The 22,834-nt window shown below is 34.7% G+C and overlaps 1 protein-coding gene across 7 annotated transcripts in view; it reads left to right on the top strand.

The window, feature by feature from the left end:
* Window positions 1-1,711: 1,711 nt before the first annotated feature.
* The window catches only part of wdfy3 (WD repeat and FYVE domain containing 3), a 166,052-nt gene continuing 144,929 nt past the window's right edge, over window positions 1,712-22,834 (top strand). For 6 of the 7 annotated variants that reach the window (XM_015364898.2, XM_015364884.2, XM_015364903.2 and 3 more), the window contains exon 1: window positions 11,887-12,068. In XM_015364898.2, coding sequence (XP_015220384.1) covers window positions 12,040-12,068 — 29 coding nt within the window. In that variant the 5' untranslated portion in view covers window positions 11,887-12,039. Of the gene's footprint in view, window positions 1,910-11,886; window positions 12,069-22,834 lie in introns of those variants that run through there. The other variant, XM_015364893.2, reaches the window with a different exon arrangement.

Raw genomic sequence — 22,834 nt, 5'->3', positions numbered from 1 at the left:
TTTCACTCTAGAAAGCTGTCAAAAAGGCATAATCTGTAAAATGAATCACCAGCATCTTTACTTGTAAACATATCTTAATACAGCATTTTTTTTCACAGTCTAAAATGTTCTGGCAGGCTCAAGACACTTGTGCAATAATCATATGATACATCTAAGCTGCTTTCCTGTTTACTTAGAATAGCTGTTAGTTATTAACACCAGGCTCTATGATTCTACTCCAAAACAAAAATGAAAAACAGCCTCATTGTGCCATGAATTAATTCTGTAAAGCCTGTCTGGTAAACAAAATGCTTGTCTTATGTTGCTTTACATGCTTTTAAAGGCATGTAAAAATAAAATCAATTTTATTAACCTTATTTTGTAAATCTTATTTACTTTCTTAAAGGTTGTGTTTATGTTTCATTTATAAAGAGATGAAGATGTCATAAATATGTTATTGTCAGGTGGGAGTGGTAGAGGGCTGGGTTGTGGTGGGCACCTTACAGAAGATTCAACCACCTACTGGAAGTGTGAGCATTTTTGGATGGGGCCAGGACAAGGTCTGGATTTGGGAGCTGTACAATGAGGATTAGGAAAGTGACAAGAGAGAAGCTGCCAACTGAATAATTCTTGATAAAAGATAAGGGGTAGCTATATGAAGAAATGTATGCAGAAAATGGATTTATTGTAGTGGAGATCATCCCTTAAGATTTACTTACATTTTACCCATTCCTTAATACTCAGATTATCACGCCTGGAAGCACTAAATGCTGCTTTGGATGAGCTATGCTTGTTGAGATACTACTTGTGAACATGAAGTGTGATTTGCTATTGAGAAAAATGGACAATGTAAAAATAGAAATGCCACAAGTTCCTCACCACCAGTTTTCACACGACCAATGAACTTCACATTAACCAGTACTCAAGTGCATTTGGAGAACTGAAAACAGCAAAACATGTGACAAAAATGGATAATAATGTAAATGAAATAAATTTCAACATCAATATAAGTGAAAAACTGGATACGGTATAACACATATATACATCTAAACACCTCCCTTCAGTCATGCTTAAATAATTTGCAAAAAAATCCATTTGCAACTGTGTACATTTTAGTTTAACATTCTTCTTGAAAGTGTTTAGATCCAAGTGTTAACTGTATAAAAGCACAAGATAAAACCAACCAATCAATTAATCATGATTTTATATGGCATGTTTTGGAGGTGACAAACAAACAAAAAAAACAAAACAAGCAAAGAAATTCTCTGTAGATTTAAGAAATTCCTTAAAACCACCCAAATAACAAAAAGTCACTTTCAGTAACAGACAAAAATGAAATTATACAGTATGTGTATCATTATCCCTTCTTAAAAGTACCTTTTTGTTAACACTATTCAAATACATATACTGTTTAAATAACATGCATTTCTTTTGAAATAATATAATTCATATATGACATAAATTACATTTTATGCTGTATCTGTCGTTAAAGATTTTTGTGTTAGTCAATATATTATGTATTTTCCTGGATGAATGGTAATACTGATATAAGGTTTTAATTTAGGTTAAGGGCAGAACCTATACATTATAGACACATTTTTAACCGGCAGCAGATGTCAGTGTTTTCCTTATGTGTATTTCAAGAGCCTATTCCCTCATCGACAACCAGTGCCACTGGTACACAGAGGGTTGTGCTGTGTTACCCAGAATGCAGTGAAGGAGCAGTGCTGGAGCTGGCTGTGTTGTTGGGATGTTGAGGATTAAAGATGGCCACCAGCAGGCGGAGCAGGGACAGTAGGCACTTCGGGATTACGGCATTATTTATTTTATATGGATGAAAAGAGGACTAGAAAGACGTCATTAATAGCCTACAAATACACCATCCTTTTCCTTATCCCTGTTCCTTGTCGACATAAACACCGATAAACTGGTGAGTTGACAGTCGTAATATCTATATTGGTAGCTGTTTCACAGAAGAGGGGGTACTGAAATAATGCCAACATCCTCTCCCATTCCAAAAAAAAAAGGAGAAAGTGCATTTGCTGCGTTTGAATCATTTGTGATCTGGTGATTAATACCATAATGGAAAAGCAATTGAGACCTTGGAGTTTTTATTCTTAGTAGGTTACATAGAAACGTTATTTTGGACCAGGAAGTGCCATTTTGTCCAGTTTTTCTTTATGATTATTTGCCGGTTTGTGTTCGGTCGAGGGTTACTGTACAGGCCGTTTACGTTAAAGGTCGACAAACATCTAAGGGCGAGGGAAATTGCAACCACCTTTCAATCTGACGATTTTAAACCGCAGCGGCTGTTGCAGGAATAAGACTAGCTGCGTTGGTCTTGACGTTAAGGGTGGGACGAACAATGTGAAGAAATATAGTGCAATAACTACACTAAGACTGTACAGACAAAACTGTGTACTTAGGCTAAGTCGATATGTATATATTTCTTTATTGTACAGATCAAGTAAAATGTCCTTTGGTTTGTCGTAATACGCAGAGAAATATTCCTCGATGTTCGGGCTACTGTAACTTGCATTTGAATCTTGTAGGCATTGTTGCCGCTGCTATTGTACTTAGTTCAGAAGAGCCTTTCTTTTCACTGATGACGTGCATGGTAAATATGTACATATATAAAATAAATAAAACTGGTATATCCCTTGTGTTATGAATTCGAATATGGCGTTTGGAGATTGCATGGATTACGATGAAGAGAAATAAGCACACTGGTTTTGCGGAACTCTGCCCTGCTCGATTGGTATGAAAGTGATGCATTTTTATTATTGGACGAAATACAGACAAAAATGGCCCAACTTGTCAAATTTGCACATCATCTAGTGAAATGGTGAATTCATTCGATAGTTGAGTTACCTACAGCCGTGAACGGTATAGGTTTGATTTCTGACTAAAGAATTCCTTAATTTAAGCAAGATTTGATAATGTAAGCAAGGTAAAGCTGTAGAAATAACGTGTGTTTTTAGCACTATTTAGTAGTTTTAATTACACTGCAACAAATTCTCTGCCGGTGAATCATGTCAACCACTGTATTAAAATTATTTGGTCTCCTTATTGACTGTATTAAAAATGTGGTCAATTAAATTCCATGGTTAAACATTGCAGCAATGAAAACTTTTACGTGGAGGAATATTTGTGCTATATATACATACTAAAGCGAGCAAAAACGAATAGTCTTTAAAAACGTGGATGGTTTTCATGGTCCGTTGGTTGCCTTCATTACATACTGGTATTGTAGTCACAATGCCTAGAGCAGTAATTGTGCTTCTTAGGTCTTAGTAACAGATTACCATTCTTGTTTGCCTATTGTAGCCACATTTAAAGCAGGTGAAGGAAAACAATGGCAAATTCAGATTGTAGTCTAGGTAAATAGTGCTGGCCCACTTTGTCAACTTAAAATATTGAAAGTATTAGACACTACTGTTTTAATTTTTCATCTTTTAAAATTAAAATATTTAATCTTATATATTAAATGTTATCTTATAACAAATTGTATGAAAATGAAAAAAAAATCTGAACAGTGGCAGTGACCATTTTAATACAGAAGTTAAAATTTAAAGAACTGCTTCAGTTCTTAATTTGTTGCACTTTGTGGAATGAAGCAGTAAAACAGAATGCTTGTGTAATGAGTCTTTGCCTTTTTCAAAACCTCATGATTTACTTTTTTTTATTTCAAGTGAGACACTGATGTGTGGAAACTGTCCTTTCAGTTCTCCAATTTGAGGTCCTTCTTTACTGCAAATGTGTGGTCCCGTTGCCATTCTTACATATCTCTTTGATACTGAATCTTATGCTGTAAATCTGAGAGGATAAAATGAAGTGTGCAACCTCCTTGCAGTTAAAAAAAAGTCAGATGTTGTTGTTTATAAGCACATTAAGAAGCCGTGCACCTTTCTTACAGTACACCTAGTCTTGAATAAGTCATACTGTGGCTTCTTGTGGAATCATTCTTGTCACTTAACTGATCAAGGTTTGATCTCATTTGGAATCTCCTTTTCTAATGGACAAAAAATAAGTTGCATCTCACAGAAGACAAAAATGGTACAGATAAAGCATGCGCGTATGATAAAATCATGTAGTGTTCACATTTCATTTAATAGCAATAGAAGGGAGAACAAATTTGACAAGTGTTTCTCAGACTCTTGCCAAGTTTTCTTTTTGACTCTTTGGCTCCTCTTGTAGTGTGCATTATTTCTCTGAGTGGTCTTTAAATTGCTGCAGCAGTGTCAACATGACCTGCTGCAAGCTCCACTGGTCCTTTTTAAGATTCGGCACATGATGTATTGAATATTATATGTGATTGTTAAGGTGTATAGACTTTACATAGGGTTTACCTGAAAAACCACCTGCTAGTCTTATAGAAATGTATTGGAAGGAATCATGTGTGATCTCTATAGTTCTACTGTACATGTTTTAAAAATAGCATTACAATTTGTGCAAGACCCAGCTACTCTTAGAGGTTTAAGTCTAAATTCTGGGAGTTTATTAGCAGCACCTGACTCTGGAAATGTAGTTCTGAAAATGTAATCTCAGTCCAGAAATACAAAATTTTCTGAAGAAATGTATTTTAGTTTATTATTGGAATTTATCTCCAGTTTCTCATCACTGGAGAAATATGTTTTTATGACCTGGTTTGTCCAAGGTCCTGCAGAGTGTGGGGATAGGCAAAGATATTTAATCTTATATGTGTAATTTCGCAGCTTGAAAAATACTCAGAACTCTCCTTTACACACCCCATGTAGCCATGTGTAGTCTGCACAAACTGTGGAAATACCAAAAGATAAGCAAATGCAGTGACATTGAATGAAGAAATTGAGTACAAAGTTGTAACTTTACTTCATGCTTCAGTGATGAAGATAAAGATCTGACTCTCTCAAATGCTGGCATTTAGTATAATTCTAATTCACAGCTTAGTCCTTGGGTGTAATTTCCCAGTTTCAGTGAAATGTGGAAAATAGTTGTCTTTTAATGATTAATCAAATAATATGTGTTCATATTAAATGCCTACTCTAGATAATAAATTATATCGGCATTAAAGAGTAAAATGATATTTCCTAAATATTGTCTAATCTTCAAGAGGTTTGGAAGTAGAGGTTAGGGCTCTGGAGGGTCATAGGTTCAAATCCTGGATGAGATGCTGATGTTCTCCCTTTAAGTAAGATACTTCACTCAGATTGTTGTACCGGTGAATCACCGGATTGTCATTGTAAATCGATTCTCATTTGACTTATCTGGTAAAATAAAGGACTGAAAGAATTTTGGTGGAGCTGTGCTGTATTCAGTGTATGGTAGTGTGTTGTGTACATGATACCAAACAATGTCACTTGAGTAAAGGAAACTACTGCAAATGTTACCAGTTTAAGTTCAATGAAATCGGTAAAAAATGCAGTCATTTCAGATGTATCGTTAATGTTGAGTCTTGAGTGATGGACGATGTGGACAGAAACATTATAAACAGGAATGTGTAAATTTCACATGCTTACATCTTTAAAAAAAATAACAGATGCTTTGCAACACAAGATTTGGGATAGTTAAATATATTGAACAGGCTATGTACTAAGTGTTTATTTAAAGGATTGGCAGGGATGACACGTCTTGTTGACACTACTTCAGTGGCTTTATTTGTCTTGTTTGCCAAAAATGTCATTTTAGTTTCATTAGGCATTTTTATTAGTGTATATAACTTCCTAAGGCACAGGTTGCAGTTCCTACTGTTACACTAGGGAGCCAGACGGGATTGGTGCTTCCTTTTCTTAGCTTTGCACAGTTTGTGATATACACTGCCATCCAAATGTATTGAGACAGTGATGTCAAAATGACTATGGTATATTATGGTATAGCCAAATGGTATATTTAAGTAATATGGATTTGAGATGAAAAGATGAATATGTATAGAATGTCAGAATAATTGTATCGACTATTAATGTATAGCATATCACATTTATTTCTGGGTATTTCTGTGCATATGTGCCTTTAACATTTTTGAATAATACCATTCCCCCCATTTTAGGTAAGCATAAATATTGGGACAAATTATCTTAAAGTTAATTGAAATAGTATAAAGCTTAGGGTTTGGTTGCAGATCCTTTGCAAGCAATTACTACTTCAAGCCTGTGACCCATTGACATCACCAAACTCTTGGTTCATTTGAGATGCTTTGCCAAGCTTTTGCTGCAGCCATTTTCAGTTGCTGTTTGTTTTGGGGGTTACTAACTTCAGTTTCCTTTTCAGCATGATTGGATTTAAAGCAAGAGGTTGACTTGGTCAGTCTAAGCAGTTGCACTTTTTTCCCCTAATGAACTCCTTGGTTGCATTGGCAGTGTGTTTCGTATCATTGTCTTGCTGCATATGAAGTGCCAGCCAACGAGCCTGGATGTTTTTCTTGTACACAGGCAGACAAGAATGACTTCAGAAGTGTACAGAAGCATCTTATGCTATAGTCATTAGTAACATCATCAATTAAGATGAGTGACCTAGTTCCAGAGGTGATCATGCATGCTCAAGCCATTGTCTGCAGTTCATTCCTTTCTCCTCATTATCACCTTGCTATCACTTTGGTAGAGGTTTATCTTTGTCTCATCTCTCCATAACACTTTGTTCCATAACTCTTCTCTGTTTCATCTCTGTACTCTTTAGCATACTGCAATCTGTCCTTTCTTTTTTTTTGAGGTGATGAGAGGTTTGCATCTTATGGTATAGCCTTTATGATTTAACTATTTAAGTCTTCTGTGAACAGTAGGTTGTGATACCTTTACCTCTGCACTGTGAAAGTTGTTTCAGAGCCAGCTGTTTTAGAGTTTTTCTTCACAGCTTTCATACATTTTCATCAGCTGTAGTTGTCTCAGTTGATCTGGTTGTTGCCGATTGCAACTAGTGGTTTCTTTCTTTTTCATGATATTCCAATTTTTCTGTGCTCAGGTTCTGTGCTATGATTGAATTCTTTTCTTTCAGCATCCAAATTGTTTGCTTTTATTCATTGACAGTTTTCTAGTCTTCATGTTGGTTTAGGCCTACTGATTCTAAAAGCAGACACTAAAGGGAAGAGCAAAGGCTAAATCCATCAATACACATTCACCGCTCCTTTATGTGTAGACAGGTAGTGCAGGAATCACCTGGCTACAAGAAATATCTGGTGGCTAATTGTCCAAATATTTATGCACACCTGAATTGCGGGAATTGAACACAGAAAGTGCTATTATTCTTCAATGGTACCACATATAAGCACTGAAATACCCAGAAATAAGAGGTGTCATTCTGTACTTTTGGTTCATATTCATCTTTTCATCTCACATCAGATTTGCTTGATAATACATCAAAAATAGCAAATTTGGCCTTACTGTCCCAATAATTACAGATATTTTTTTCTATATTAAGTTAATATGACGTATGTGCCATTATATTTTTCATACTTTCAAAGCATACAGTTCTGAAGCTGAAAGAAAAGAAAATCAGAACAATAGCACAGAAATTGGGCATACCAAAATCAATAATTTGGGATATACCGATGAAGAAAGAAACTACCAATTAGGTACCAATTAGCAAAGACGAACATCTGCAGTTGATGATGGAAAAATTATCAGAGCTGTAAAAGAAAACATTAAAGCAACTGTCAGTGAAATCACCAACAAATGCAAGAATGCCAGGCTTAAATTATCAAACTTAACTTACTTCTTAAATAAAAAACAGCTTTTTTGAAAATAAAGAATCATCAATTATGATTCTTTAGTAAACCAGAATTTTTGAATTAGCTGCAGTGTAGCCAATAAGCTTGTTTTGTCACTGCAGAACTTCACCTCAGAACTGAAATGAAACGCACATGTCATCTGAGAGACATATTGTTAAGGTGGTCGTTTGCTTTGGCAGTGTCATCCTCTACAGTCGCTAAACAGAGACAGAAACAGTGGATCTTGTGTTTCTCTTGGTGTACAGATACAGAACCTGCTACTAGGACCCAGTTCTACTGGTCTTTGGTTAACAAAGAGGGTTATTGTTGTATATGCAGACAGAGAGCCCTGTAGTCTGTGCTACAAAACTCTTTTAAGTTCAAAGTTCAGTTCAAAATAGCAGTTTCTTGCACTGCTATTGTCACTGAGTGGCAGAGTCTGTATTCAAAGCATGGAGAGTAAGTTAAATCAAATTAAGGTTTTGGGTTTGTAATAATGTAATGCCAATGCCATATTTAAACACTTTATTTTAAAGGAAGATGAAGAAGAGCAAGAGGAGTGATATGCTTATTGACATTCAATGACTGCATGCCTTTGCAAGTTCTTGAAAAGACAGACCTTTTGAGTGGCTAGATTCTCGATATAAAGTGAGACAACAGCACTTTACAAAAAGTGCCATTTTTAAGTTGTTAGAAAAACAACAGATTTCTGGTGTCATTGATGAAATTTACCCCAATAGTGCAGCAGTACTCAACAATTTTGTCTTACATTTATTAAAATGCATATATAGATAGGATTTACTTGTTTAGTGAACCAGTGTGGAGGGAGTTATGAATATTGAGTTGATATTGTACAAGCACTACATGGATATATGTAATAGGAAAAATACATTGGCACCAATATTTTTGCTTTAGACGGAATAGAGATTCTTACATTTTGGTCCTGTAAATTAATTATTGCCCTTTCTAAAATCCTTCTGTGGCTTCAGGTGTTGCGTTTTCCAGTATCATAAAAATGAGACCTTTGAAAATATAGCTAACGCCTCTATATTTTTTTTAAGTTGTACATTTTGAGACAGGTTGTGATTTCAGCAGCACCTGACTCTTTGTGTCTCAAAAAGTCATGGGTCCTGCCATCATTGTCCTTATTTTGCAGTGCAGGATTTGTCAGGTTTACCAGGATGGGAGGTCCATTGCCAACTGCTGCAAAGATTCAGCTGTTTAGATGGGTTTGAGAATTGGTATATTGCGCAAAGGCAGTTTTTGATGTTTGCTTTGTGCCGGCTGGAGTGGATGGCATAAATACTTCTAAATCTACTTCCTTTTTGGCATTCAAATAGTAAGTGGACTACACTACAAAACTAGGGAAGAAATAGACATGAATATATGTACGCATGTCATCTCTGAATTTTGTCATTTAATAATGCCTTATCCAGCAATGTGGTAAGAATTCTGCAGCTAAAAAGGTTTTTATTTCTTGTCTTTAGCCACAGTAATTCTTGAAATAATAGTTATGCTTGTGGGCAGCTGAAATTCTGATGGGTATGTGGGACTTTAAGATGCACACTTGAAACAAACCCGAAAACTTAATGTGCATAAATAAGGGTTACCTCCTGTCTTGCTAATGATACAGAGCAAAACTAAACAATAAAAAGTTGTAAGCTAGGCTGATCTTTCTTTTTTAGCTTCTTTCTGATCTGTACAATAAAAAGTTGTAAGCTAGGCTGATCTTTCTTTTTTAGCTTCTTTCTGATCTGTATATTCTGAAATACACAGTTCAGATCTATAGTCTGTCAAAACAACTGTTAAAAACAACAATTAGTTAAAAACTAATTATAACTTATCTATGTCTCACATCTACATTACTAACTGTACTCTGAATAATTTACATGATAATAATATTATTGAAATACTTTTAATTGTAGTATCGACGTACTGGTAATCTGTTGTAAAATATGTTCAGATGTGTTCACACCTCTCATGTCTCAGATTTCAGGTAGACACTCGTTAAGTTAGATTAACTTCAAATACTGATGTACAGATGGCCTCCTTTCGGCAAACCAGCTCGGTCCCAAGAACCATTCCACAAAAAACCATTCACAGAGGTTTTAGGTAATAAAATATCTTCCCTTTCTCTTTAACCTCTGTGGATTAACTCTTCGAGTCTTCTTTAATCCACTGGGGGAGCCGGAACAGCTGAATTCCTGGCAAATTCTATTCCTCTTCTTAAATACTATTCATCACATTCCCAGGAACACCACAATGTACTGAACTAGGCTCACGCCTCACTTAATGGCCAGACTTTCCCTTGATTTAGAAAGTATATGTCCCTTGTCTCCTTGTTGTCCTACTAAAATGTCTTACATGGCTAAACTGGTGCCCAGTTTCCAAATATAATCGGCAGTACTCAACAACGCTACAGTCTATGGATAATTCAAATTAAATCCATGAATACATTATAGAGACAAAATGCTCAATTCACTCTGGATGTATCATTCATCACCTAACTCAGCTCCATAACAAAATACTTCCATGACTTTTTCCATTAATCCTCTTAAACCCTTCAGACTATCTCAAATTAGGACTGCAGACTGGCTGCTGATGTTAAATCACAAGATTAAAATATCTACTCATCTGCGATCTAAACTCTCTAAAGTTATATTTATCGGAATATTACCTGACTGCTGTAATATCCTAACCTCTGATCCTGTGAAATGTTCCATTATTCAAAGCCCCAATCAAATGAACCACTTTTTAACCAGTGGAAGTTCTCTTGAACTTACAATGAAATGCTCTTTTATTGTAAAGGAATCACTAAAGCCTGCCTCTAGTCTTGTTGTCAAGAGATCCTTCATGATCTGTGAAGTAGATTTGCAATTATCTAGTAAATATAATTTATGTAAGAGATATATAACTTATTTGAGAAACAAAATAGTATTACATAACATTTAAATAATGGTATTAGAATAAAAGTTAATGTTGGGAGCATAAAACAGAGCTCATTATCTGCGCTGTTTATTTTGTACTGTTTTTTGTTTGTCTTTATCAAGTAAAGCAGTTTTAGTTCCTTTGAGATGAAACATACTACAAAAAAGAAAGTAATGATAAATATGACGTTGTCTTGTTGGTTTTTTTTTAAAAAGGGAGGATAAGATTAAAAATTGGGGTCTCAAAAAGGCCCAAATGAATCTCTTCTCAGATCACTGAAATTAACAAAATAATTTCATAAGGAATTTTCAGAACCAAGATTGTGGGATTCCTTAAGATGAATTCACTAAATTTGAGGTTGTTCTGATTATTGTACATAAAATAATCTTAGTACATAAAATAGAAATCAGAAAATACTTCATTTGAAAATAACAGGTTTGCTTAGTTACAAAATAAGGTATAAATCTTAGAGCTTTCTAAAGTAGGATAGTTTCTAACTTGTGTTATTAAATTATTGGTATGTAATGAGGTGCCTGTTGAATATCAGTTTCACTTTACTTTTTTTCACTTAGATTTTTCAGGTTTGTAATCCATCTAAAAGAGTTACATGGGCCAAATGGCCTTTACTTGTTTCTAACCTGTCTTATTTTCTTAAAAAAATAAAGCTTCTGAAAAGACTTCTCTTTCTCCCATTAAAGTGAAAAGCAGAGTTTTGCTTATGTTGTAATGCTAGTACAATATAATTACCTGAGCAATTTCCTCTCATACTCTTTAGGGACATCGTTGCAAAAGATTGCACTGTTGGAATCAGAAGAGCAATGTAATGTCATAATTAAGCAAGTATAACTTGCTTTATTAACTGTATACAGTTTGAAAGTGCAGAAGTAGGATTTTTTCACTCAACGCTTGCCCAACATGGGTTTTAAATCTGTGAAACATAAATTATTACATTTTTGTCTCCAGTTAAAACTGATTATTATGCCCTTTATCAGATACTGTATGTAACCTAAAAATAACTCATGATTATGCACTTTGCTACAATATTATAGAGTATGTAAATTAAAATTCAAAGACTTTTGCAGACCCCGGTTTTGTGCATAATCCTTGCAGCTGATATGCAGTATATACATTGTATAATTTCATGAAGAGACTGCTTCAGTTCCCCCCTTTCTCACTCTTATTAAGACGCAGATGGTACCTTCCAATCCTGGTGTGACTGAGTGCCACCCCTTCCCCCGCCCCTCTCCTAATTGTTGATGGATGCATCAGCTGTGCCAGTTCCTGTGAACATTGGCACAATAGTTTCCTTGGTGCACGAAGCAAAATGCTGAGGTTTTTCGCCAGCTCTCCTCAGAGAAAGCTTGTTTAATCACAGATTGGAGCAGACTTAAAGAATCCAGGCCTCTCTACTGTTGTGTGTTTGGAGTGTCCTACAGCAGTGGAGCCATTTTAAAATGCTTGCTGGGCATAGGGATAACAGTAGGTATGGAATATGGTGCTGATATGTGAGTTTTATGTAGCTGTTGCATTATCTTTGTCCATTATGTGAAATGGCAACTCAGGACTCAACAAGCTCTTGGAATATTTGATGAATGAGTGTATTTCATTGTTTTTACTGGTGCTTTTAACATTTCTTTATGTGATGTGGCGTCATTATGTCTAGTCTTTTTACTTATGCTACAGTTAGATTTTAGTACCTTATTAATATCTGAAAGTATGTATTGACATCTGAAATGTGCAGTAAAACAGCAATTATCTTTGTAAGAATGGAAACGTTTATTTTAGTAAAAACTGCAATTGTATTTCCATATTAGGCTTTAAGCTAAAATTTGTATACTTTTACAGTATGTGTGATACTCTTGGTAATCCACACCATCTTTGCCATATTACTCAGATAAAGTCCTGTTCTTATTCTTTTTTCTATTTCCAGTAGTTTTCCAAAATCTTTTTATTTTCTGTGGTATTCACATTTGATGTTTAGAATATGTGCATTATTGAAACTGTATGAAGGCTTTATTGCATCTATTTTCCTAGAGTGAAGTTGAATTTACACCTGCTGAAGTATGTGAGATTAATTTTGTTACTGTAAATGCCAAAGCATACCTAGCATACAAATTATTATTCACATAATGATGTCAAATCACTGTGTGCCTTTTGGTCTTTGAAACTAGAATTTTTCTGACTGTATTACTGTGTAGACTAGGTTCACAGCATGTGACAATCATTTCGGTCTTACATTCATATTTTTGGGAGCCATCTTTCACAGTGTTCAAATAATATTTGAAGAATGAAGACTGATAAAAATGTAATGTTTTTTTAAATTATTGTTGAAGTCACTCATGGTATATTTATGCTTTGCGTCTAATCGTTTTTCTTTGCTTGCAAACAACAGCATTTCCATGACAGCAACAGAAGCAAAGATTATCCATATACAGCATAAAGCTAGGCATACTGTCAATAAAAAGGACAAAGAGAGTTAGACATGATACTGCAACTTGTTCTTTCACACAAGGAGATCATTAAAACTGGAATAGAGAAGGAAGTGCATTTAGATTTTTCTTCCTTAATGTGGTGGAAATGCCCTTTAGATATTCTGCTAAAGAATTCTAAATAAATATTTTGTAAGTAGAAAGAAACAAGCCGATTGCTGGAACCTTATTGATGCCAAAATCTTACACAGTTCCTTCTTTAGGATCACTGAGTGTCAGCCTCAATACAAAAAAAAGTTGGCCAGTTTTTTTTCTCCAAAATTCCTACAAATGAAAACTTTTTCCTGGAACATTTTATTATTAAGTCTTTTAAAAATATGAATCACCAGTTATTTTTTTTGTACTCCTCTGATTTGGAGTAGTTAATTTTATTTTTCATGTCTTGGCTCACAGTTACAAACCTACACACAAGGGAGGATAAGAAAGTACAGGTAAACTCTTCTAGTCCACCCACCTTTGGGCAACCTGTCTTTTAACATATCACCGGGACAGCTTAGACCTCTTCCTATGATTCAGTGCCCATCAGGGACATGCACGTCCCTTATTGACAGCATTGAAAATGCTTGAGAGGTTGCTGAAATTTCTGTGTTGCTGAGAGAAGCCTGGCTGATTACTCCCACTCTTGGGAAATTGCTTGGTAAATTCACAGTCACAGTCAGATAGTGACATGGCTCAATCCCGTGATCACAGAGCTCATCCTGCACTCAGGTGAGCGCCTTTACTGGTTTATCACTCTAACCCTCATGTTAGCTTTTTGTAATATGGTGACCGAAATTGACTAATTAAGTTTTCTTAATCAAGCTCCAATAATACTGGAAATTTTGTAGGATTATCTTACGTTTTCGTGTCTTAAATCATTTGGTTTTGCTTATGTATTCATTTATTTCCAATGTAATTAAGGACAAAATACAAAGTGTGCCTTGCTTTTATTTTGAATAGAAATTGAAGAAGGGAGAGACATTATTGATTTGTTATTCACCTGTTCCAGCTGTATTGAAAGCAGTACTGAAATAGCTGGACCTAAGAAACAGAAAGGGGATATAAAAAATGTAAATTTCGTGCACCAATGTGCACAATGTTCACTATGTGAACAAATGGGGAAGATTTATTTCTTCTTTGAACTGAAATACTTTAATTAAAATAGAGATCTGTGTTAGTCCAGTTTGCTTGTCTTCTAAATACTTTAAGGTCACGTTCCTTGGTGTCTTTTCAGTTTACTTGGTAAAGCTTTATATCGGGCACTGACTGCTTGAAATAAATTTGGTTGGAGTAGTTTTTTTTTGGTATTGATTCTTATGTAAGGCAAATTATTATGGGTGTAATTTTGTAATCTGAAAAGGGTATTAAGTATTAATCTAGTTGGTCTAATCAATTGTTTAAAATAAGGTTTGTCGCTGTGGACAGCTTAGCTGCCTAATAAAAGGAATTAAATTAGATTTTGGTAGTACAATATAGTTAGTTTGTATTTTGATACCCTTAATATAACTTTGAATTAACACAATCACAGAATCTTATTGTAATATAAAACGTATTATAGTGTATTGGTTATATATTTTAACAATTTTAGGGTAGTGTAATTATATTAATTTTAGAGACATTACATCTCACTGTAATATCAGATTAACAGCAAACATTTGATTTACAGTACATCTCAAGCAGAATGGTTTGTGACCTGTATATGAACTGCCTTTTCACCATGACATGGTCTTGGAATGAAACAAATGGCAACATTACAACTCTCAGGCAGGCAGAAAAAAGTAAGGATACTTAAAGTGTGAATGTAAACCTATTAATATAATACCTTTTCTTACTTATCAGAATCCCAGATCATTTAATATAATATGACTGTTTTCTAAAAAATTGTAAAGTAAAGTAACATTGAGTGATTTGTAAATGTGCACAAGTTATGAACACTTGTTCTTCCTAAAGGGAAGTGACATTGTGACCTCTATTACATATGCAACCAATTTAGTTATGCAGCCAAATAGAAAACATACATTTTCAATAAACAATGAACAACATTAGCAGCACTCCGATTAATCTACTTATGACTAGATGGAGTTTAATGAAGAGTTTATTTGTTTTCTTGTCCTCTGAATGGTCTGCCATGTTAGATGGCGTAGTTCAGTCTTTTCAGGAAGTTTCCATAATGTCAAAGTGTTGAATGCATTTATAACTCATTAAAATTGCCTTTCAGAATACATTTTTGGTAAACGATATAATCATGTTAAATCATTTGTAAATTTTGAAAAGCAAATGTATTGAATATTGATTTATTATATGAAGCTGGGCAGCACACGGTCTCGGTGTTTAGCATTGCTGCCTCAAAATGCTGGTGCCCTGGGTTCAATTCCAGACCTGCGCTGCTATTTGCCTGGTGTTTGAAGGTTCTTCCTGTGTTCTGGATGTCTCCCCTGTGACAGACTGGTGTCACGTCCAGGGTGTATCCTGCTTTGCGCCCGTTGCTTGCTGGGTTAGGCCCTGGTACCCTCATGACCCTGAATTAGAAGTGAAAATGGGTAGATGGTATACAAAGCCTTTAGTTGTGCAGGCACTGGTTCATGCAGCAAGAGGAAAATGTGAGGGAACATGGTTGATGCAGGAACCACCAGCTCACCAGGGGTCCACTCAAATGCATTAAGAAGCTCCAGGTGTGCTGCATTCAATGTTCCCTGCCTTTTTTCTGCTGCTTCCTGAACTAGTTCCTGCCACAAAGACCTTTTCTATAATAAAACCAGAAAAAAAAAAAGAAACTTCACAGAGATGGATGCACATACATCAGTATAATTTGAGTTGACTTATTTCAGTGTTTCCATGAACGTACATTAAAGAAGTTTTGCCAGCCATTCCAAGCATGGCATAAAGTTTTAGTTTCCAATGATCATGTCACAAATGACTATGAGCTGCTTTTTCAAGAGGTTATTAAATCTGGCACACTGTTATGAAATGCACAGAAAAAGACTGCAGGGCAAAAAGTTTAACTACATGCTAAAGCAATTTTACTGAAATCTTCAAATCAATTGTTTGCTATCTGGGAAAGTTAGAACCCCTTCAGTCTGAAATGAAGAATTTCGTTTTAATGAATATTTTATTCTGCATTTTTCTTTTAGACTTGTCAGATGAACTGCTTTGAGCTTAACATTTAAAAATTCATGACATGGTCATGACCAGTTTACTTGGGTAACAAAGAATGTACAAATGATATCTAATGGCAATGAACTATTTTTCCAGTTCATTATCATTTGAATATTGACTATCTTGGAGACTCTTTTAAATTCTGCAAACACCAAAATAATCACTCTCACAATAGAGTTATACAGAAGGATAGGACTTGCACTATTTACCAAATGAAGTGCAGCACATATTTGGGCAATACATGGCAGGCATTGTGCACAATCAGCCCCATTATACAACAAAGGCAGAGTAGCGAGAAATTGCTTAACCAGTTGTATTATGGGGCAGTTTAAGGAAAGACAGATTGTTAAAGGCCACAGTGGATTTACAGTAGTCCTGGCTAAACATTCTTTCATTTTTTTTAAGTACCGTTTGTAGACAGTTTATTGTCTCACTGGGCATACTTCCTACTGGTCCACTAACACATCTTGTAGCAGCACCCTAGATTGCTCTTGAGGTCTCCCATCCCATTACTGATGAGGCCCAGTATTAGCTTTGCTTCTGAGATCTGATGAGATTTGCCTACAAGACGGTAACGCATTCAGTTTTTTTTTATATATTAATTTTGTTGTCTATGAATTTAGAGTTTTTTCAACATCAGTGTACTACATCCTCATTTTGCGTAATTCACAAAGAATAATTCATATTTCATATGCATTTAGTACGGTTTAGGAAATAATGTGTAGATTGCTGGTATATTATCATTGTGCAAAGGAACAAGTAATAGGTTTATTCCATGCTGAAAAGAAAAGAAAGAAAACACAAAGTCTGGGCTGTGGAGTCTTCCTCAGGTGACCCTTTTTAATATTATCATTGTGGTTCATGGTACTCTTAGAATTTTAAGTGTATCATACAAATCCAAAAATAATATTTTTTTATTCAAATTATTGCATGTTGTAATTAAAATTTAAAATATGAAAGTGTTTGCAGTTAGCAAATTAATGCAACCAGGCCCGATTCAAGGGTATCTCGGATCATGTAAAGTTGTAATCTAGGTTCTGTGTGCTTCACAATTCTGGGTTTAGCAGTTGTTTTCTATGTAAGCACACAATATTTGAACTTTTGTCTAAGCAAATCTGCTTGAGCTTGAAGTTAAAGATATATTTAAATCTAAAATCACACAATTTTTATTTCTACATATGTTGTGATTGGTATTTGTCTAATAGTAAAAATGTTGCTTTTGATATGTTATATGTTATTTAAAACAGATCAGGCTCTTGATGGTTTTAATATTTTGTTACTTTGAGAAATGTGTACTGAAAACTTTTGAAGTGTTATCTTTTTACATTTTAATGTCTTCTTCTCAAACATCTTTTTTGCATATGGTTACAGTACTTATTATACTGTTACAGTTTCTGTACCACTAAAATGTAATCAATTCATGCTTTTTTCCATAAGAACAATTTTTGCAAATTAATGCAACCAAGCCTGATTTAAGGGTATCTAAGTCTTTACCCATACTCAAAAAGCTTGTTTTTTTCAGTTGCAGTGAGACTCACAAGCAAGAAATGTTGTACCTAAAGCATTGTAAATGTTATTGATAAATAGAAGTGCTGTTTCAGTGACAGTCACATCAAAGAGCAACAATACTCTGTTGTTGGGGAAAAAGTAGCAAAATATCATATGCCTTCATTTTTGTCATTGTGATCCTCATTTTCTAAATCTTGATTTTGGAATAAAAGAAACACTTTTTCTTAGAAGTGCATTTTTTCTTTTCGTAGAAAATTAATTAGGAGATAGAACAGTAACTTATATAAAGCACCCTGTGTTTTTATCAGCTGCTGGCAAACCTATGTGTTCTGCCACTGGTGTAAGAGGGAACTGTTATTTTGACTCAATCTGATATACAGAATGCTAGACTGTTTTTGTTTTAGAGCTAACCAAATGAAAACCATGATGTTTTTTGGAGTATTGTAGTTACAGTTCACACTTAACCTTACTTTTGTAAATTGGAAAATTAAGAGCATGCTATTATAGTTGACTGATTTTTTTAAGTGTTCTTCTTGTTCATGAAATATTTGTGTTAATTTATTGTGCTCGCTTATCAGAAGTCAACTAGTGAACAACTGCTGTGAAGTTCCCATTGTGCAGGGATTTTCTCCAGCACACTATCACCCAAAAATAACATGTGCGGGAAGCTGTGACCTGCTGTGTGCGTTGTCAGGCACAGCCACTCAAACATATGGTAGATGCACCTACCACTGTTCCCTGCGCTATTGGAGCATCAGCAAGATTGGCCAAAAGATAGGCTGCATGGGAAAAACAAAGAAATAGGCACTACTTTTGCAAGGCATAGGAGCATACAGGTTAATATATAGTAAGTGTCGCTGAAGTTCTGACATATAAAAGGATTCATGCGATGGAAGCTAAAAAATACAATATAAGAGGTCCCTGCCTAAGGTCATTTTTGTCTCCCCATTTTTATGCCATTGGCTTTTTGTGATTGTGAATGTAAAAATTATCCAATTTTACGTAAAAAGAATGTAAATGTATTCCCTAAAAATTTAGTCTGGATTATTTTATTAATGTTTATATATTTTTTATGTTTTCTATGCCCCGACTTTGTCGTTTCATCTTCGTGTGGACTGTATGTATGTAATACACTACATGGTAAAATTATTTTTAACTTTAATGTTTAAAAATGTTGTTCATCACTTGCACTCTTAAATGCAAGCTCTCTCTCTCACACACACAAAAAAAAACTTCACAAGCTCTTTTTATTATTCATTTGGAATTTGAAAATGAGCAACAATTTATAAAACATTTCCAACAATCTTAAATTGCATCTAAGTGCTCAGCAAAATGGTTATTACAGTAGTCATTTTGTACACACAAAGAAAATGTGAATGTTCTATTTATACACAAAAAATGAATTTGTAGGATTGCAGACTTACTTTGTCAGGTCCTGGTCCTTATTACTGTTGAAATACAGTGAGATATTAGTCACATTTAATATCCTTGCAGTCCCCATTAACCCTGATTTCCATAATTTTGTATGGGAAATAATTTTGTGCTTAATGTTCCCTTTTTAAGTTTGTTAAAGGGGACCTCCAAAAATTAACTGTACCAGCAGTGTTTCAAAATGTTTTTTTGTTACATGAAATAACACAAACTTAGATACAGCATTTGAAGAGTTTGTTTTTTAAGCTGGCCAGAGTTTTTTTTTTATTTTGAAAAGGAAGGCTTTAATGTCTGTGTTGGTTTTCTTACAACAATTTTCTCTAGGAGAGACCTATATTTTTTTATTTGGTAAAAAAAAATCGTAATTGTGATGGCAAAATAATAATCATAGCAGGACTTAAGGGATATCGACCTTTTTGCCAGAAGAGAAAAGTCATTTAATTTGAGAAATGTACCTTTTTATGTGCAGCATTCAGGTTTGTTAGATTCTAACATTATATTGTTCACTTGGCATGTGATTATATGATTTTGTTGCATGCTAAATAGGCATGGAATTAATCTGTACAGAACCCTATTACAGTACTAACATTGCATTACAAAAAGCTTAAAGTACGTCCAGGAATTACATTGTGTCTTTCAGTGTCTGCCTCTTTGAACAGAAACTGCAACCTATGCAGTATTTCAGGATGCTTAGAAGGGGGTGTTTACATTTTTAGTCAGCCAAGCTCTGTTGGCTTCACATTTTCCATTCCCGAAGAGTTGCAGTCTGTTTCTGTGGGACTCACGATATGTGGTTGATTCTTTTTAGGACATACATTTCTGTGCAACTGTAGACAAATCCTTCCAGGTTTAGTTGTTTTTTAGTGCTTTATTCTGGAGGTGGAGAATTGAGATACTGATGTATTAAAGTATGATGTCTTGTTTCATCACTGAAGGGATGACATGGAATTTTCAGTTCTGCATTTCACATTTGAAAAATAGATGGACCTGTCAAATCTAAAATACATTGATTAAAGGTTGAGTAGTAGGGATGGGGTATGTGAAGACATTGTTGTGAGCAGGGACGTACTGTAAATGAAGAACATCATGTTCACTTGTATTCTACTTTATCACTAAAAGGCATGGCAATGTAATACCTAAGACAGAGCTTTTATACCTGGTATGTTTTGTTCTTCAGTAGATTATTTTCCCTCCCCAGAATAGTAAACTACTTTCAGTTCCATATAGAGATTGTATAATGTTGCTGCATTTTCTTTTTTTTGTGTGTTATCTGAAGATTTTTATTTCAAAGTTGTTTTTTTCTTACTCAAATTCTAGGATCATCAAGGGTTAATCCACTCATCTTTGCACTAGGTTGCTCACACAGTACTGGCACAGGAATGGTGAAGGTAGACCATGCGTACTTCTATCAAAATGTAAACACCGTTTTCACATTGTCACACCATTATAAGAAGAAAGTTAGTTTTGCCTGAAGAGGTGGTGTACCTCTCACTAATATTATCTGAGCCTCTCAAATAATATTGCAAACCTATAGATACTTAGTGGTATCTTTGATTTGCCGTGGCATGGAAACTTCAGAGTGCCCTTTTCAACTTAGCCCCACACAACTCTTATGATGCTTTGCCAGTTGTGCACTTGGAAATTCCAAACTCATTCTTCGTGTCTGGTATATAGTTTAAGACACTGTCTACACTCTTGAGTAAGTGCTTTTATTAGTTGAGATTTCCAAAAGTTCTAGATGCAGAATTTGAATCAAAGTTGGACTATATGTAGTTATATATATTAGAATAATGTAGAATCCAGATGATTGGAAAAAAATGTTCTCTTCTTAATTTGTCAAAAGTTAGAATATATTTGCTATACAATTTTGATGTTAAACTAAATAGTGCATTAACAACAATTTAATTTTCTTTTGGTCTGGTTGAATGAATCATATATACAGGCTCTGAAATGTACAATACTATGGGATAAGCAAGCCTTTAACAAGGGAGTCAGGAGAAGCTTTGTTCTGTGTGAGCAGAGAAATGTCCATTTGACCATCATCTTCAGTGATGACAGTGAGTCTTCCGTATTATGCAACACTGCAAAAATCTGTATCTTCCAAAGAGTTTTATGCTGAAGTGAACTATCATGATGATATCGTGATTCATTATGCTGCTGGAAAAGATTGCCTTCAGCAAAAGGGTTTTGTCATTCAGCAATCTGTAAGGTTTAATAATAATTGAAAAGTGGGTTTCCAGTAAGTAGCCTCTAGTGGTTCATCTTACATTATTGACAATTACAGTACACATCTAATTTACCACATCATTGTATTTGATAAGCAATACAGACTATTTGCTATTCTCTGTTCTGCAGAAGTGTTTGCAGTAATTAATATACTAAAATGCATTGCACCTAAAAACATTTTAATGAAATACTATTAAGTGTTTTCTAAAAATCTGTTTTAAAATATTGGTAAGTAAGAAAATTAAAGAACATGGAAGCTATAGTTCTGAAGAATTAATGAGTATGACTCACTTTTACAGAAGACGTTTACAAGTGCATTGATTAAGAATTTTTTTATTTCTAATTGTAATTAACAATACAAATGTTTCTATTTACAAAATTGCTTTTGTATTTCTACTGTTACAAAATACTGTATAATCATGATTAGTTATGGGTTACATCACAATCTATTCCTGTGAAGATATCAATGTAGAAAAGTCAGTGGGAGTGTTACATATGTTTGGCACCTAATGTAAGAAGTCATACTTTTTTGTAAACCTAGAGGACATTTTCGTATGAGACTAAAAGTCATACTTTTAGAATTTAACTGAAAGTAAATAAGTGTGTGTTTCAAATCTTAATTAATATACAGTGGTGTGAAAAAGTGTTTGCCCCCTTCCTGATTTCTTATTTTTTTGCATGTTTTTCACATGACATGTTTCAGATCATCAAACAAATTGAAATATTGGACAAAGATAACACAAGCAAACAGAAAATGGAGTTTTTAAATGAAGGTTTTAATTATTAAGGGAAAAAAAATCCAAACCTACATGGCCCTGTGTGAAAAAGTGATTGCCCCCCCTGTTAAAACATAAATCAACTGTGGTTTATCACATCTTTGGAAAGCTGAGTTCAGTTTCTCTAGGCCAGGCCTAATTACTGCCATACCTGTTCTCAATCAATAAATCACTTAAATAGGACCTGCCTGACAAAGTGAAGTAGACCAAAAGATCCTCAAAAGCTAGACATCATGCTGCGATCCAAAGAAATTCAGGAACAAATGAGAAACATAGTAATTGAGATTGATCAGTCTATAAAAGGTTATAAAGCCATTTCTAAAGCTTTGGGACTCCAACAAACCACAGTGAGAGCCATTATCCACAAATGGCAAAAACATGGAACAGTGGTGAACCTTCCCAGGAGTGGCCTGCCGACCAAAATTACCCCAAGAGCGCAGCCATGACTCATCCAAGAGGTCACAAAAGCCCCACAACAACATCCAAAGAACTGCAAGCTTCACTTGCCTCAGTTAAGGTCAGTGTTCATGACTCCACCATAAGAAAGAGACTGGGCAAAAATGGCCTGCATGGCAAAGTTCCAAGACGAAAATCACTGCTGAGGAAAAAGAACATAAGGGCTCGTCTCAGTTTTGCCAGAAAACATCTTGATGATCCCCAAGACTTTTGGGAAAATACTCTGT

Source organism: Lepisosteus oculatus, chromosome 3 (assembly GCF_040954835.1).
Source record: "Lepisosteus oculatus isolate fLepOcu1 chromosome 3, fLepOcu1.hap2, whole genome shotgun sequence".
NCBI classification, from domain to species: Eukaryota; Metazoa; Chordata; class Actinopteri; order Semionotiformes; family Lepisosteidae; genus Lepisosteus; species Lepisosteus oculatus.
The sequence above is the reverse complement of the archived record's forward strand: the minus strand, read 5'-3'. Positions and strand labels throughout refer to the sequence as shown.